At 37.1% G+C, this 19,482-nt stretch overlaps 1 protein-coding gene across 5 annotated transcripts in view; it reads right to left on the bottom strand.

Moving 5' to 3' along the window:
- The window catches only part of Gel (Gelsolin), a 534,558-nt gene that overhangs the window by 133,953 nt on the left and 381,123 nt on the right, over positions 1–19,482 (bottom strand). For all 5 annotated transcript variants that reach the window (XR_008407326.2, XM_053779357.2, XM_053779356.2 and 2 more), the window contains exons 7-8: positions 4,389–4,510; positions 2,951–3,052 (exon numbers count right to left, since the gene is read on the bottom strand). Coding sequence is in view for 4 of the 5 variants with exons in the window: in XM_053779357.2 (XP_053635332.1) it covers positions 2,951–3,052; positions 4,389–4,510 (224 nt within the window). In the remaining variant the exon portion in view is untranslated. The remainder of the gene's footprint in view (positions 1–2,950; positions 3,053–4,388; positions 4,511–19,482) is intronic.

Raw genomic sequence — 19,482 nt, forward strand, 5'->3', positions numbered from 1 at the left:
CGGTGGCATGACAAACGATATGTCACACTGTTGTCATCAGTTCACCCTAACGAAATGACAAACACTGGCAGGCAGAATAGACCAATGAACCCATTCTAAAACCTGCACCTGTGATGGACTACAACCTCAATATGTGTTCAGTGGACAAATGTGACATGCAGATTGGGTTTGTTGATTGTGTTCGCAAGAGTTATAAATGGTACATAAAACTCTTCTTCCGTATTCTGGACATTTCCATGCTCAATGCTTATAATATGTATAAAATGAAGACCAGAAACAAACCACCATATGACAAATTTTGTTTGTTCTGTCATCAGACAAATAATATTCAAGTACCAAGGAACAACACCTGCACTAGAAAACCATCCACTAAATTATCAACAACTACCTTCTCGTCTGAGGGCTGGTGATCACTTCCTAGTGAAACTTCCTGCTAATGCTTTCAAACACTGGCAGGCAGAATAGACCAATGAACCCATTCTAAAACCTGCACCTGTGATGGACTACAACCTCAATACGTGTTCAGTGGACAAATGTGACATGCAGATTGGGTTTGTTGATTGTGTTCGCAAGAGTTATAAATGGTACATAAAACTCTTCTTCCGTATTCTGGACATTTCCATGCTCAATGCTTATAATATGTATAAAATGAAGACCAGAAACAAACCACCATATGACAAATTTTGTTTGTTCTGTCATCAGACAAATAATATTCAAGTACCAAGGAACAACACCTGCATTAGAAAACCACCTACTAAATTATCAACAACTACCTTCTCGTCTGAGGGCTGGTGATCACTTCCTAGTGAAACTTCCTGCTAATGCTTTCAAACACTGGCAGGCAGAATAGACCAATGAACCCATTCTAAAACCTGCACCTGTGATGGACTACAACCTCAATATGTGTTCAGTGGACAAATGTGACATGCAGATTGGGTTTGTTGATTGTGTTCGCAAGAGTTATAAATGGTACATAAAACTCTTCTTCCGTATTCTGGACATTTCCATGCTCAATGCTTATAATATGTATAAAATGAAGACCAGAAACAAACCACCATATGACAAATTTTGTTTGTTCTGTCATCAGACAAATAATATTCAAGTACCAAAGAACAACACCTGCATTAGAAAACCATCCACTAAATTATCAACAACTACCTTCTCGTCTGAGGGCTGGTGATCACTTCCTAGTGAAACTTCCTGCTAATGCTTTCAAGAAAAAGGCTCAGAAGAGGCATTACATCTGTGCACATACAAAAAAACGCCCACAACAACGTAAGGACACTCGTTTTATGTGTGAGGAGTGTAAAACACCACTGTGCATGACACCATGTTTCAAAGACTTCCACAAGCTGCTGAACTTCTAGAAACATGTCCAATGACTGTATATGTGTATATAAAATATAGAAAAATAGTAATAAATAACATTTTATATTGTTCGTTTGTGTAAACAAGTTTTGTAAACAATATAATGACAACAGTGTTTGTGCAATTATTGTGTAGTATAGAAAGAGTAAAAATTTACAAAATAGTGCTCATATTGGTTTCACAGGTCATAAAAGTTACTTGAAAAGAAAAAATATTAAAAAATAATAGAAAAAAGTAGAGAAAACAAAATAAACAATTACCGAGTGACCGGCAGTCAGCGATGTTGCTATATGCAGTTCAATTTCTTTCAACTTCACGCCTCCATATCTCGGTAAGTATTGATGGCAAAAAAAATTTTTTTAGCTAATAAAGTTTAGAAAAAAAACTCTATTTTTTCATAAGAAAAATTTTTCTTTTTTCAATTATTTTTTGACCCTGAGAACAAGTCTGGGAGAGGGCATGTCGACCATGAAAGGGTTAATGAGTAGAATGATCTACCACGTATGTGCTGACTATAGAATTCAGAAAAACCCAGAGATTGAGAAAATGGGTTGCCAGCTATAGAGGTATCCATTAGGCAGAGAGAACAAGTGATAGGTAGATAGGTAAGATTTGTCAGGAAACAGGAAATAATGACCCACAGCTGGAGCTTTTGGTCATTTGACCGAGGCTTTCTGCTGGGTTACCGGTCGACCCCCCTTTAAAAATTATGGTTATGATTATAACCATTTTTCTCAATAGAACAAATGAGAGGTATTGATGGCAGCAGTTCTGGCTAGCACCTGGCGGTACGACTGGGAAGGTGGAGATAATGTTGGATGGCTGTCTTCAGAAAGTGGGATATGGAAACAAAACTGAGCAGAAAAGTTCAAGATATTCTATACGCTGACATAATTATTGTAGTGATTCGCTTAGTCCAGGTTCTGCTGGGCAATATTAACCTCTTCTGGGATAAAGTAACATGCCATGAATGCTGTCTAGCATCAAAGATATGACTCTGGTTCTGAGATCCTCAACATGTTAAGCTCCCTCACAAGTGCTTAAAAGTAGGTACAGACTTACATATTAATACATTTCTTCATAATATATCAATGACTGATTGTGAAATGCACTTTTGTACCTGGAGATTACTGGTATATCAAAGAAAATACTTGGCTGTTTTCATCAAATTTTGCTGCACTAATCATAATTATGAAAATATTTTGAAAGCTGTGAGGAAGTAAATGTTATTAATTAGTTAACTTCAAAATATTTCAAGCCAGGATGAAATGCAAATATAGCAGATGCACAAATAAAAAAAGCAAAGCATACTCTAAACTTACTACGTCTTACACTTCTTATTCGTCTAATTACTGGTAAGATATGTTAACAGGCTCATATATCAACCCCTGAACAGTGGGCAGACAGGAATGTTTTTTTTTTTATGTGGAAACAGTTTTTGAGTCACGAGAAATGTCTCGCAACCCTAAAGACCCAGTCCCAGAGGCGAACCCCATATCTGGTATGACGCCAGGCAAGTACCTGCCATGCAGCAGCTATTTTAATAAAACTACCCCGCAAGGAGAGACCATATTAAACTTACACCAGAGTTGAGCATGGACTGTTCAAGTGGCTTTTCACCGATCATACGTGTCTGGACCACACCATCACCATCTTCAAATATGTGATGCAGTGTCACCACATTCTGTGGACAAAATCCGGTGTTAATCAATGCTTGCTCTAAACCAAAAAGTCTATCAAGAACAAGATCTTTTGACTAAGGGTGTCATAATTATCTGTACGAGGTGAATGTCTATACACAAATGCACATGCATTTTAAGGTATATAATCTTTTTATGGAAGATAGAAGAAGGTGCACTGATGCCAGTGAAGGGCTCTTGATTCAAGGAATTGGAGCTACCCCTCTCCTTCCTCAGATCAAGCCTGACTACAGTACCTCCTACTCCCCAGGCACTGTATGTTGCCAATGGGTTTAATGCTTCCCCATGAATATATGTTAAGACAATTAAGGTATGTAATGCAGTGACACCACATTCCAAGAATTTTCTTTAATTCTTAACTTGATCATGAGAAGAAGTATTGTATAAAGATAAGCATCTACAGTTAAGCCTTGAAAGAAATTTCCCAAAACCACAGAGGCTTTTCAAAACACCAAATTTATTATATTTTGCCATAAATGCTAAATTTTGCTACAGCAAGAAAACCATTAACAAGTGGCAATTGTGTGTTTTAAAAACTACTCTATGCATGCATCTATATAAGTTACAATTACTTTTTCTTACCTAGCAACAAGCTATTACTAGTTTTTTGCTAAATATCTAATGCAAAGCACATACTTTGATAATTACTATTAGTGATATGTAATAAGACTGATTCTTATAATGCCTTCACAACATTTTCAGAAATGTGTTGAAATTTATCCTAAATACTCTATTTTGCATGTGAAGGTTATTTCATAATTTATAAATAAAATAACTCTTCTGAAAGTTAAACATTCTTAATTTTTCTATACTGTAATTTCAAACAGTGGATGATGTTCACATCGATGTATTTCTAGATTTTAACTTATATTCACATCTGAATGCATGCAACACCATATACCTTAGTCAATAACCTTAGCAGCATACATTATTATTCCTCATATATAATGTACACACCTTTTATTGTATATGCTCACCTCAGACTTAAGTCTGTTACATCTCATCTTTCATCGATGTCATCATCTGGCATGAAATTCTTAAAACCATAAGTGAACTATTCCTGCCTTTTCTTATATTTTATTACAACAGTTAATAAGATCTTTTATGTATTTTGCCATCCTTTCAAATTGTCAAAAATGCATAGTACACCTACAATATTACAGCATATTAAACATGTTCCACATTACTGTGTGTGTGTATTGGGAACTGATCCAGCAACCTCATATATGCTGGATCTGTTCTCAGTACTACTTACACAATTTAGTTTTCACAATATAGTGACATTATCAGTTCTATTCCACATAATTCAGGTGAACTTACCACTTCTGAGCGTTCAAACGCAGCATCATCCACACCAGCACCTTCATCAGCAACATCATCATTAGAACCTCCTCCCAGAGCAGCAAAGAATTCCTCTGTCTCACGACCTGATGCTGTTTCATCTATATAGAAACAAAGTAAAAATACACAGCTATTATTAGTATATCTAACACTAACAATGAATGTATAATTCACAGCAGTTTCAGTGGGGGGAAATAAATGGGATTAAATCTGGAGTATCTGAGAGAGTTAGAGCAAAGGAAGGGGTAGCAGTAATGTTAAATGATCAGTTATGGAAGGAGAAAAGAGAATATGAATGTGTAAATTCAAGAATTATGTGGATTAAAGTAAAGGTTGGATGCGAGAAGTGGGTCATAATAAGCGTGTATGCACCTGGAGAAGAGAGGAATGCAGAGGAGAGAGAGAGATTTTGGGAGATGTTAAGTGAATGTATAGGAGCCTTTGAACCAAGTGAGAGAGTAATTGTGGTAGGGGACTTGAATGCTAAAGTAGGAGAAACTTTTAGAGAGGGTGTGGTAGGTAAGTTTGGGGTGCCAGGTGTAAATGATAATGGGAGCCCTTTGATTGAACTTTGTATAGAAAGGGGTTTAGTTATAGGTAATACATATTTTAAGAAAAAGAGGATAAATAAGTATACACGATATGATGTAGGGCGAAATGACAGTAGTTTGTTGGATTATGTATTGGTAGAAAAAAGACTGTTGAGTAGACTTCAGGATGTACATGTTTATAGAGGGGCCACAGATATATCAGATCACTTTCTAGTTGTAGCTACACTGAGAGTAAAAGGTAGATGGGATACAAGGAGAATAGAAGCATCAGGGAAGAGAGAGGTGAAGGTTTATAAACTAAAAGAGGAGGCAGTTAGGGTAAGATACAAACAGCTATTGGAGGATAGATGGGCTAATGAGAGCATAGGCAATGGGGTCGAAGAGGTATGGGGTAGGTTTAAAAATGTAGTGTTAGAGTGTTCAGCAGAAGTTTGTGGTTACAGGAAAGTGGGTGCAGGAGGGAAGAGGAGCGATTGGTGGAATGATGATGTAAAGAGAGTAGTAAGGGAGAAAAAGTTAGCATATGAGAAGTTTTTACAAAGTAGAAGTGATGCAAGGAGGGAAGAGTATATGGAGAAAAAGAGAGAGGTTAAGAGAGTGGTGAAGCAATGTAAAAAGAGAGCAAATGAGAGAGTGGGTGAGATGTTATCAACAAATTTTGTTGAAAATAAGAAAAAGTTTTGGAGTGAGATTAACAAGTTAAGAAAGCCTAGAGAACAAATTGATTTGTCAGTTAAAAATAGGAGAGGAGAGTTATTAAATGGAGAGTTAGAGGTATTGGGAAGATGGAAGGAATATTTTGAGGAATTGTTAAATGTTGATGAAGATAGGGAAGCTGTGATTTCGTGTATAGGGCAAGGAGGAATAACATCTTGTAGGAGTGAGGAAGAGCCAGTTGTGAGTGTGGGGGAAGTTCGTGAGGCAGTAGGTAAAATGAAAGGGGGTAAGGCAGCCGGGATTGATGGGATAAAGATAGAAATGTTAAAAGCAGGTGGGGATATAGTTTTGGAGTGGTTGGTGCAATTATTTAATAAATGTATGGAAGAGGGTAAGGTACCTAGGGATTGGCAGAGAGCATGCATAGTTCCTTTGTATAAAGGCGAAGGGGATAAAAGAGAGTGCAAAAATTATAGGGGGATAAGTCTGTTGAGTGTACCTGGTAAAGTGTATGGTAGAGTTATAATTGAAAGAATTAAGAGTAAGACGGAGAATAGGATAGCAGATGAACAAGGAGGCTTTAGGAAAGGTAGGGGGTGTGTGGACCATGTGTTTACAGTGAAACATATAAGTGAACAGTATTTAGATAAGGCTAAAGAGGTCTTTGTGGCATTTATGGATTTGGAAAAGGCGTATGACAGGGTGGATAGGGGGGCAATGTGGCAGATGTTGCAAGTGTATGGTGTAGGAGGTAGGTTACTGAAAGCAGTGAAGAGTTTTTACGAGGATAGTGAGGCTCAAGTTAGAGTATGTAGGAAAGAGGGAAATTTTTTCCCAGTAAAAGTAGGCCTTAGACAAGGATGTGTGATGTCACCGTGGTTGTTTAATATATTTATAGATGGGGTTGTAAGAGAAGTAAATGCGAGGGTCTTGGCAAGAGGCGTGGAGTTAAAAGATAAAGAATCACACACAAAGTGGGAGTTGTCACAGCTGCTCTTTGCTGATGACACTGTGCTCTTGGGAGATTCTGAAGAGAAGTTGCAGAGATTGGTGGATGAATTTGGTAGGGTGTGCAAAAGAAGAAAATTAAAGGTGAATACAGGAAAGAGTAAGGTTATGAGGATAACAAAAAGATTAGGTGATGAAAGATTGAATATCAGATTGGAGGGAGAGAGTATGGAGGAGGTGAACGTATTCAGATATTTGGGAGTGGACGTGTCAGCGGATGGGTCTATGAAAGATGAGGTGAATCATAGAATTGATGAGGGAAAAAGAGTGAGTGGTGCACTTAGGAGTCTGTGGAGACAAAGAACTTTGTCCTTGAAGGCAAAGAGGGGAATGTATGAGAGTATAGTTTTACCAACGCTCTTATATGGGTGTGAAGCGTGGGTGATGAATGTTGCAGCGAGGAGAAGGCTGGAGGCAGTGGAGATGTCATGTCTGAGGGCAATGTGTGGTGTGAATATAATGCAGAGAATTCGTAGTTTGGAAGTTAGGAGGAGGTGCGGGATTACCAAAACTGTTGTCCAGAGGGCTGAGGAAGGGTTGTTGAGGTGGTTCGGACATGTAGAGAGAATGGAGCGAAACAGAATAACTTCAAGAGTGTATCAGTCTGTAGTGGAAGGAAGGCGGGGTAGGGGTCGGCCTAGGAAGGGTTGGAGGGAGGGGGTAAAGGAGGTTTTGTGTGCGAGGGGCTTGGACTTCCAGCAGGCATGCGTGAGCGTGTTTGATAGGAGTGAATGGAGACAAATGGTTTTTAATACTTGACGTGCTGTTGGAGTGTGAGCAAAGTAACATTTATGAAGGGATTCAGGGAAACCGGCAGGCCGGACTTGAGTCCTGGAGATGGGAAGTACAGTGCCTGCACTCTGAAGGAGGGGTGTTAATGTTGCAGTTTAAAAACTGTAGTGTAAAGCACCCTTCTGGCAAGACAGTGATGGAGTGAATGATGGTGAAAGTTTTTCTTTTTCGGGCCACCCTGCCTTGGTGGGAATCGGCCGGTGTGATAATAAAAAAATAAAAACAAACATACCACATAAGAGCTTACAACATCACCATGATAACTGTCAAAAAGGAATATAAATACAAAAAAATGTGTTTAGAGGAAGATGTAGTGTAAACTTTCTATATCATAAAACTGAACCCAGAGGCATTTCACATCACTTTTCCTATTAAGAATCTACCAGAGGTAATGTGTAAAACTACAGTAAGTTATTTACCATAATAGAATCTGGAATGATTCTTCCTTCACCTTACATTGACCTCACCATCCACACTTCATTCCCTCTTCCTCCCTCACCAAATATGCCTACTGTTGCCTCTCCACCACATTGCTTGGAATACTGAGTTTTTCCTGAATGTTAAATATTTTGGTGGTACACAAACTTCTGAGGATGAGTCTCATTACTTCTTTCAGTACTTTTTCAAGTTCTCAAGCATTTGGTCAGACATGACAGCATGCAGGGGTGCAGTAGCCAACAAGGAAAATACTGAATGAAAGAAACATTCTCACCATCCTGACATTTGCCTTATACCACGAATGATCTTACCTAAACAAATAAACTATATTTCTATAAAGTGGAGTACAGTATTTTATACAATTAAGGTGACTGACATATACAGTATAAACTACATTATAAAGACCTTAATTATGCAAGCTATTTTGGGTACTGCAAGTACAGTTCGTCTACAACAAAATCAAGTAGAGGGACTTTGTCTAAAATATGTCTAGTTACATAGGAGACCCAAAATCTATCAGAGACAACAACCTAAGATTTCAAGTTTATCAGAAACCTACCAATAAAAATGATCTCACACACTTCTATTCCAGTCAAGATACTAAGACCAAAAGAGACATCATCATCGGGTTTTTCCTAAGAGCATACCGAATTTGTAGTCCTGAGTTTCTTGACGAGGAATGTACATACATTCACCAAACCTTCACTGAGTTACATTTTCCTTCCTTTTTCATCAAAGACTGCAAGAAAAGAGCTCTTCGGATCATTAATTCTCCATGCACCAACACCGCTCCCAACAAAGTTATAATTCTTCTCAACAGCCAGGTTGCGCTGAACGTTTCTAAAGTACTTTGACAAGCTAACACTAGAGTCGTCATCGCTTCCAGCACTTCAATAAAGGATCTAACCAGAACAAAATCAAAGCACCACGAATCAGCCAATGCAGGGGGTTTACACTATACCCTGTGGAGGCTGCGACAAGATTTATGTAGGTGAAACAGCAAGAAACCTCAACACCCGCCTCAATGAACACATTTACGCATGTAGGAACGATAACTTGAACAACGCCTGTGTACAACACCGAAATTCCACCAATCATCTCATGAAATTCAGGGGCGCCCAATTAGTGATCAAAGAAACTAATTTCCGCAGATGCAAGTACCTTGAATCAGCACTAATCACTGTTTCGAATACAATTAAACAAAACAAAGGCAGCTTCATTATCTCTGAAGTCTTAGCAAGAATCCTCCTGAAAACAGTAAACCCTGCCATCACATAGTCTCTCCTGTTAATACTACACAGAGCACATTACAGAGAATGTACACTGAAACAGGCCTTCTCTATCCAGTCTATATTTGTCTAACCTATTTTTATGTTACCCAAGTATGTAATAGCTTTTATATCCTTTTACTCATGTGCAAGTTAATTGTTCTACCATATTGTATTACTACTACTACTACAACTTATATCACTACTACTACTACTACCACCACTAGTATTGCACCTCACTCTGAGCCTATATATACCCTCTGTGTCCATGTACTGTTTGTAACGGCTTGACAAAGCTCCTGGAGAGCGAAACGTTGCCACAATAAAATGTCACATTAGTTGCACTTGTGTCCTTTTACTTTACATCCATCAGACAGTTGGAACTTGTAATAAAGTTGGTAGAATTACCGACAATATGTAAAGTAAAAGGACACAAGTGCAACTAATGTGACATTTTATTGTGGCAACGTTTCGCTCTCCAGGAGCTTTATCAAGTCATTACAAACAATACCCTCTGTGTCCATGTATTGTTTGTAATGGCTTGATAAAGCTCCTGGAGAGCAAAACGTTGCCACAATAAAATGTCACATTAGTTGCACTTGTGTCCTTTTACTTTACAGTTGGAACTTGTGGAAATAATATGCTTTATTAGTTGGGAAGGAAAGGGCTTTAGGCCAATTTAATATTTTATTCTTTCAGCCAAGGTAATTAAAATGAGGATCTGGCATAAATCTGGTAATGACTAAGATCAAGGATATTTTAAGTGTTGAAATATCTAGTGCTGTAAATCCTTATATCATCAGCAAGAGAAGAGGTGAATCATAAAGTGATAGGAGCAGCACATGTTTTCATTTAGTGGGAAAGACAGTTTAGGACTTCACTCTCAAATGAATTATGCAGTAATTACAGTGGACCCCCGCATAACGATTACCTCCGAATGCGACCAATTATGTTAGTGTATTTATGTAAGTGCGTTTGTACGTGTATGTTTGGGGGTCTGAAATGGACTAATCTACTTCACAATATTCCTTATGGGAATAAATTCGGTCAGTACTGGCACCTGAACATACTTATGGAGTGAAAAAATATCGTTAACCGGGGGTCCACTGTATAGTTCAGAAATGAGAACAATAAGCACACACATTCACAAGTTTGGAATTTCCAGTTACACAGCACATGTTATACATTCCAAGAAGGTAGGTGTCTGGCACTAGATAGAGTAATGTGAGTAAGTTTTAAATGACACTAGATAATCTGAGCAAGTTATAAATGGCTCTAGATAGGGTAATTTGAGCAAGTTACAACTGATACCATCCTCTTCAGGAAAAGTGAATTTCCTTTCATTTAGTACAGAAAAAATTCAGAATCAGTGAAGATGATGGTATATTCACACTCACAGGATATAACAAGAACAGTTTCAGAGAACTTCAGTCTACGTATATGGAATGTGACTTTTCTTAATCTCTATGCCGTGCCTCTTCTCCAAGCAAAAGGTTTCAATATCCTTTTATTTATTTATTTATTTATAATTTGAGCACACTTACAGAGGTACAAAAAAATACAGATAAGAGCAGCATGCCAAAGCCACTTATACTATGCATAGCATTACGGGCTGGCTTAAAATTAACTTAAGATTAACTAAGCAATGATGAAATCAGTGAAAAACATTAATGTAAACTGATTACTATAAAGCACAAGTGAGTATTACAAAGACAGGTCATATGGTTGCATGCATTGTTGTAAATTCAGTAGAATGGAGTATTCTGTTTGGTAGTGTATTTAAAAAATAATAAAGTTAGATTGGGTTTTAGGTTTAACATTTATGTGATATAATTGTGAGAAACATTTAAGATATACAATTTATAAGGTTCAGTTATTCAGTATTTATTTGGTTTTGGGTGAGTAAGTGATCTTTGAGAAGAGACTTGAATTTATAAACAGGTAGTGTTTCTTTTATATTTTCAGGTAATGAATTCCAGATTTTAGGGCCTTTTATGTGCATTGAGTTTTTGCATAGCGTGAGATGGACACGAGGAATATCAAAGAGTGATCTGTGCCTTGTGTTATGGTCATGTGTTCTGTTGAGGTTGGCAAGGAGATGTTTGAGGGGAGGGTTAATATCAGAGTTGAGTGTTCTATGTATGTAATAGGTGCAGTAATAAGTATGGATGTTTTGTATGGTGAGTAGGTTGAGTGTATTGAATATTGGTGGAGTGTGCTGCCTGTAGTGAGAATTTGTTATCATTCTAACTGCAGCCTTTTGTTGGGTAATTAGTGGTCTGAGATGGTTACTTGTTGTTGAGCCCCATGCACAAATTCCATAGGTGAGATAGGGGTAAATAAGAGAGTGATATAGGGCCAGGAGGGCTGACTGTGGAGCATAGTACCGTATCTTCGATAGTATGCCTACAGTCTTGGAAATTTTCTTAGAAATTTGTTGTATATGTGTATGAAATTTGAGTCTATTATCAAGGTGGATTCCTAAGAATTTTCCTTCTGTTAGCTTTGTGATAGGTGATCCGTTTATCATTATGTTAAGAGGGACATCTGTAGCTCTGTTACCAAACTGAATGAAGTAGGTTTTGTCAATGTTTAGTGTAAGTTTGTTAGTACTCATCCAGGTAGATATTTTCTGTAATTCGGTATTTACAGTATTGGCTAGCGTGACTGGGCTCGGGTGGGAGAAGACGTATGTTGTGTCATCAGCAAATAGTGTGGGTTTGAGTAATTGAGAAGCATTTGGTAGGTCATTTATGTATAGGAGAAAGAGAAGAGGGCCAAGGACACTTCCCTGTGGGACACCAACTGTAATTTGTTGTGCAGAAGAGTTTGCCCCATTTGCGTACACATATTGGCTTCTGTTGCTGAGGTATGACTTGAGGTAGTTGAGGGAGTGCCCTCTTATACCATAGTGTGACAATTTTACGTGGAGCAAGTCATGGTCAACTGTATCAAAAGCTTTACGTAAGTCAATGAAGATCCCCAGTGGGACTTCTTTTTTCTCTATTGCAGTGTATATATGTTCTAGCATGTGTATAATAGCATCATTAGTATTTTTATTAGGCCTGAATCCAAATTGGCAGGGGTTGAGTATGTTTTGGGAGATAAGGTAGGAGTAGATTCGTTTATGAATTAATTTTTCGAAGATTTTTGAGAGAGGGTGTAAGTTGGATATTGGCCTATAGTTATTCAACTCTGTTTGGTCTCCTCCTTTGTGGATCGGGGTGACCCTTGCTATTTTGAGTACTGTAGGGAAGGTGGAGGATTCAATGGATTTGTTGAAGAGTGTTGCAATGATTGGTGATAGCACTTGTGACACTTTTTTGTATATAAAGGGTGGTAAGGTATTTAAATCTCCTGCCTTGTTTTTTAGTGCGTTGATAATAAGGGAGACTTCGTATGGGTTAGTCGGAGCTAGGAACAGTGTGTTCGGGTAGTTGCCGGTGAGGTAGTCATTTGGTGGGGTATCTGAGCTTGGGATTTTATTGGCAAGGTTTTGTCCTATAGTGGAGAAGAAATCATTGAGTCTGTTTGCTGTTTCTGTTTGTGGGAGTTGGGTTTCATCTGATTTTGCTAATTTTATTTCGCTATTTCGTGATATCTTTTTTGTTCCCAGAATTTCTGATAGGGTTTTCCAGGTCTTTTTTATATCACCTCGTAAGTTGGATAATCTGTTCTCATAATACAATTTTTTTGCCCTTCTTATCAGGCTGGTTAGGATTGACGAGTAACGTTTTGTTTGGTCTCTGGTTATGTGACCCATTCTGTACTGTTTTTCATATTGGTGTTTTGTATTTATGGATTTGAGAATGCTGGGTGTTAGCCAGGGACTGTTCAGTCTCTTAGCTGTCATCTGCTTAGTTTTTTTAGGGCAGTGCTTGTTATAGAGGTATTGAGTCTTTTTTAGAAAATTATTAATACATTCGTCAATATCTGTATTGATTTCTAGCTCAGTGTGCCAGTCAATGTTTGCTACTGCTGTTGTGAAGTTATTAATGGCTGCCTCATTGTGAAGTCTGAAGGTGACTTTAGTAGTGTCTTGGGGTAATTTACCAAGAGTTGTTATGAGGAAAGTAGGGTAGTGGTCTGTGGTATTATCTGTAATTATGCCTGATTTTAAAGGGGATATGGTGTTGGTCCAGATGTGGTCAAGTAGGGAAACACTAGTCTCTGTAACTCTTGTAGGTTTTGTTACTGTTGGTAGCAACATACAGTTACTCATTGTGTTTGTGAATTCAGTAACGTGTGGGTCCTGGTCTTGCAGGAGATTTATATTGAAGTCACCTGAGAGTAGTAGGTGATCTTTGTTCATGCGTGCATCAGTTATCATACTGCCTAGGTTTTGACTAAATTGGCTAATGTTTGACTGTGGAACTCTGTAGATGTTTATCAATGTGAGAGGTTTTTGTAGGTATTTGGATTTGAATTTGGCTATTATATATTCCCCATGTTCATCTCTTGTGCAAGTATTAGTGATACATTCTAGTTGGTCTGAGTAGTATATGGCTGTGCCACCCCCTTGTTGGTCTGGCCTACAGTTGTGTATGGCTGTGTAACCAGGAATGGCATAGACATCTGTACTATCAGGCTTTAGCCAGGTTTCAGTTAGTGTAATGATGGACATATTGGCATGTAAGGAATTTAGTAATGCTATGAGGTCATCGTAATGCTTGCTTAAAGATCTGATATTGTAGTTAAAGATAGTTATGTTGTTGTTGGCACTGAGAAGTGCCTTTGATTGTTCTGCAGTGTAGTAATTACAGTAACTGTTTGATTCATTTAAGTCATTAAATAAGAGGTTGGTATCTGGATCAATGCTTGTAATCATAAGATTTGTAGTGAATCTATAGTTAGAATTAAGTATAAAACAAAGTAAATAGTCTTAAGCTAAAAAATAGCACCTGAATTATTTAACAAATGTAAAATAATGAGCTAAGGTAGTTTTTTTTTTTTTTAAGCTAAAATAAAGGAGACAAGATTTATTGATTATGGCTAGCGATGTTTTGGACTGTTAAGTGGCCTGAATAGTTAATCAAGAGATTGTAAGTAATTTTGAGTGTTACTTATAAACTCATTAAAGGTCTCTAACAAAGGAATACTGAACAAGTGAAAATTGTATTGAACTGGTCTGCAAAATAATGTTCAAATTTTCCTGTAGAACAACTATAATATTAATTTATGTATTTTCATCTAAATATCCAACCAGGAAAGACAACATTACCAATGTTGACGGATACTTTGTTTTGGGAAATGGTGTGATGATATATTTGTTATGTGCATCTATTCAATTACAATGGAGCCTTGGTTCTCGAATTTAATTCATTCCGGACGTCAATTCGACAACCAAAATGGACGACAACCTAAGCAATTTTTCTCATAAGGTAAATAGAATTAATCCGTTCCAGACCCCAAATGACAATATAATAATTTGAAAATGAATGAAAATGAAATGTTTATTTCCTTGCAAAGCTTATAATGTGTAATTTACATATTATAAAATATTAATTACAAAGAAGGCCTCTAGCATGCCTATGCATTTCGGGCAGACTAATCCTAATTCTTACTCTATACTGACACAGGTTATGAAGCAGTACATTTTAATATACCTTATTGCATACTGATATAAAAGTTAGGTAACTGAAGTGAGTAATTAGATTTATAATAGTGAGGTAGTACAAAACATATAACAATATTACAATTAGTAAATTTTGTAATGGGAATGGTTTTGTCTTGGCATGATACACTGCTACTATTAAAGCTCCTATATTGGGAAAGTATCTTGGGGAAACTTAGGACTAACTTAAGATTTATTAGGCAATAGCCATACAACCTCTCCTCGCTTAACGATGGAGTTCCATTCCTAAGACCGTATCATTAAACGAATTCGTTGCTAAGTGAGGAGCATACTATCATGGTAGTGGGTTTGTGTCAACCATCTTTCATATTGTTTTAATGTCACCTTTGCACCATTTATAACATTCCTGTTATATTTTTAACCCTTTGAGGGTCGACAGGCCCTCTCCGAAACTCGTTCTCAGGGTCGGCCAAATTTAAAAAAAAAAAAAAAATTATTTTCTCTTATGAAAAGATAGAGAATCTTTTCCCGATCATAAAGACACCAAAACTTTGAAATTTGATAGAAAACTTACGGAATTATGCTCTCGCAAAGTTAGCGGTCTCGGCGATGTTCAGGCATCGGCGATTTTGCCCACTTTGAGCCCCATTTTCGGCCAATTTCACTGTACTAGTCGACAAAAAACATGAATATTTCGCTAGAACTCCATTTTTACTATCGAATGGGTGCAAGAAACCACCCATTTATGAAACTCAACTATCCAGTACAGTGGTCAGAATTTAGCAATTTTGCCAATTTCACACAAATTTCAAAAGATGCCAATTTCCGAATAGGGTCCAGAATAAACAAGAAAGACATTCCTGGCACTAAAATGACATTTCCTCTAGTCATTAGTCACGTCTCAAGGCCCCTCTTATATTCTTTTGCTTTCCACTTTGAATTTTTATTTTCACAAAAAATGTAAGATTTACTGTTATGCAGACTACTGCATTAGTGTAAAAAATGGTATAAATATTATTGGTGCACTTGTGAAAGAATATTAGACTCACCAGTTGACGTGTATTGCACGCTTGGCACGATTTGTTTACTTTTGAAGTTTGGTAAAAATCGAACATTTCTGCTACTTTGAGCTCAATTTCAAGGCACCTTTCATTGTAAAACCAGTCAAAATCATCTCAATTTCTGTAATATGTCTTCCATTCTATAAAATGAGACCAAGAAAACTAGAATACAACAATAAATACCATACGAAAATACACTGCAAAGTCGCTGATTTATTAAAAAAAAATGGTCAAAGTTTTTTTTTTCTCATTATGCACTGTGTGCTGCAGGATTTTTTTTTAGACTGTGCACACTGACCACATAGACCCATTCTTTCATATGAAGGCCTACCAGCTTTCTCCCACTAGATTTGAGGCCGCTAGAATTTATGAGTACAGTGGACCCCCGGTTAACGAACTTTTTTCATTCCAGTAGTATGTTCAGGTGCCAGTACTGACCGAATTTTTTCCCATAAGGAATATTGTGAAGTAGATTAGTCCATTTCAGACCCCCAAACATACACGTACAAACGCACTTACATAAATACACTTACATAATTGGTCGCATTTGGAGGTGATCGTTAAGCGGGGGTCCACTGTACTAGTACGTCAAAAACCCCTACAAGTAAGACGTACTAGTACGACCAAAACCCTCAAAGGGTTAAATGTTTATACAGTAGTGTACTGTATACTGAAATAAAAATAGAGGAAATCAGCACTAATATATATTATTTAGGTATGAATACTGGTCAGAGACCCCATCGTAAGTCCAAGGCATCAGTAAACGAGTACGTCGTTAAGTGAGGAGAGGCTGCATTAGGAATTTTATTTTTACAGTCATTTGGGTGAGTGTATGTGTAAATTAGGGGGAATTATAGATAACGAGAGTAAGCCTATTTTGTTTTGGATGTGTTCATGATACAAAAAAGAGAATAGGTGGTTTTCATGTAGTTAGCTGATGATGGGGTGTGTTAGGGAGATAAGATGGTTTTTAATGGTACTTTTGAAAATGGTGGATGAGTCTGCAGTTCTAGAGTTTTCAGGCAGGGAGTTCCAGATTTTAGGCCCTTTTATAAACACCAAATTTTTGTAGAGATTTAGCAGGACACAAGGAATGTCATAGAGATTTTTGGGCCTGGTATTGTGTCTATGGGTCCTGGTGCAACTATCAATACAATAGGGCCCCACTTACATGGCAGGTTAAGTTCCAGGCTACCGCCATAAAGCAGAAATCACCGTAAGGTGGAACAACTTTTTTTCCACTTATAAATGCATATAAATACAGTGGAACCTCTACTTACAAGTGCATCCACATGCAAGTTTTTCCAGATACAGTGGAACCTCAAATTTCGAACTTAATCCATTCCAGGAGCTAGTTCTAAATTCGAAAAGTTTGAAAAGCGAAGCAATATTTCCCATAAGAAATAATGGAAATACAATTAATCCATTCCAAAAACCCAAAACTATTCACAAAAAAAATACATTTTACAGAGAATTATAGTTTTACATACACACAACAAATATAGTGTACAATTATGTATTAATAAATTTAAATAAACATTAAATAAGATTTTTACTTACCTTCACTGAAGATTGGTGATGGCATCTGGAAGATAGGGAGGAGGAGAGAGGGAGTTGGGGTCAGTGTTTGGAAGGGGAATCCCCCTCCATAAGGACTTTAGGTATCAAAGCCCTCCTTGGGGTTACTTCCCTTCTCTGTCTTTTAATGCTACTAGGACCAGCATGACTCACTGGACCCCTGTCTCACAAAATAACTGTCCACAGTCCTCTGTTTCTGGCGCCTTTGTATTATTTTCTTCTTCACATCTATAGTGTTTCTCACTTTCTTTACCACAGGGGTACCAGTAGCAAGTTTGTTTGGGCTCATGGTAGCTTATTTCACAGTCCCACAAGCACTAAACACAACGAATTAATCGTAAAATGTTTGAATGAGAGCATAGACTGGCTCACAGCACCTGCGCGGGGATGCGGACAGAGTGGACTGGCGGACAGGTCTGGTACTCAGTGGTTCAAAAATAGGGGCGAGTTCGATAATAGGGACAAAGTTGGTTCGAAAAAAGAGGTCGATTTTCGAAGAGTTCGATAAGCTATATGCTCAAAATTTGAGGTTCCACTGTACAAGGAGTCGCTCAGTCGATTTTTTGCTTCCAGATGCGTACGAAATTTCCAGATGCAAGCAGGCCTTAAGGGAGGTTCCTTGATGCTGGTGAGGGGCTCTTGCTCTTGATCTAGGGAACTGGATCTCAGTTGTTTGTTGGACTATCTTACTGAAACTTTGGCAATGTATGATGGAAAGATGCTTCTTAACGTTCACCAAAAATGAAAGAAATCGGACCATAAATAATGGAGTTCACTTTTCAGCCATTAGCCACCCCTTAGCAGTATTTTTGTATGGTTTTTATAGTTGTATTCTTGTTTTTTTGGTCTCATTTGATAGAAGATATATTACAGAAATAGATATGATTTTGATTGGTTTCACAATGAAAAGTACCTTGAAACTGAGCTCAAAGTAGCAGAAATGTTCGAGTCTTTGGTGATGTTCAAGAGTAAACAAATGATGTAACTGTCCATTCCAATATGCAGTCATGAATGGGTTGACATCATTTATACAATTATTACAATAATGCAGTAGTCTGCATAACAGTAAATCTTCTGTTTTTTTGTGTGAATAAAAATTACAAATTATTTATAATGTAATAATAATAATAATAATAATAGTATAATAATATATAATAATAATATGTATAATAATATGTATAATAATACATGTATAATAATAATGTATTATTTAATAATAATTATAATAATAGATGGCTTCAAAAGGCCATCATTAGATGGCAGTGATTACCACAGCAATGCTGAAGCAGTTGTGGCCGCCTCCACTTGTCACATAATGACATTTTATTCATTCTAAAGTACATATTAGGTTTCTATGTTATTTATATTATTTATTATGTCATATTAAAAGAACTGTGATAGATAAATAAGCCTTAGAATTGATATTAGCAAAATATTCAAGGAGTATTTAGTCCTGTCTCCAGACAAACTCTCGTCTGCCGCCGACGCCGCCGATACCACTACGTGAATGACATATTTTGGTCATTCTAGAGTATATATCAGGTTTCTATGTTATTTATATTGTTTATTATGTCATATTAGATAAATTGTGATAGATAAATAAGCCGTATTGATGATATTAGGAAAATATTGAAGTATCTTGTCGTGCCTCCTGAGAGCTGGAACAGATTAATTGCATGTCAATAAATTTAAATGAGGAAAATTGACTCTGCAAATGAGCAAATCCAGATGTGAGCAAGGTCACAGAATGGATTAAACTCCTAAGTAGAGGTTCCACTGTATGTACTAGATGACAAGTTTACATAAACATATGTATTACGGTAGCAATAGAACTAGGTATCAAAAAAATAAAAAATTATAATACACATACTATAGTACAATCATTACTTACCTTAAAATATTTGTAGTCTTAATGTAGGGCGAGATGAGTAGTATTTATTGTAAGAAATCAAGTGTGGTATGTATGGTAACCAGCCAGGCTACCATACCAGGCCACCCCACCCACACATAATATTCTATGACATTTAAAGCGTCCCAGTGTGATTTAATGCATATACAGTTCACTCATTACTTACCTTAAAATACTTGTAGTCTTAACGTAGGATCAGAGGTGAGTAAATGAGATAAAATGAATAAACGAGAGAG

Source organism: Cherax quadricarinatus, chromosome 29 (assembly GCF_038502225.1).
Source record: "Cherax quadricarinatus isolate ZL_2023a chromosome 29, ASM3850222v1, whole genome shotgun sequence".
In the NCBI taxonomy this organism is placed as follows: Eukaryota; Metazoa; Arthropoda; class Malacostraca; order Decapoda; family Parastacidae; genus Cherax; species Cherax quadricarinatus.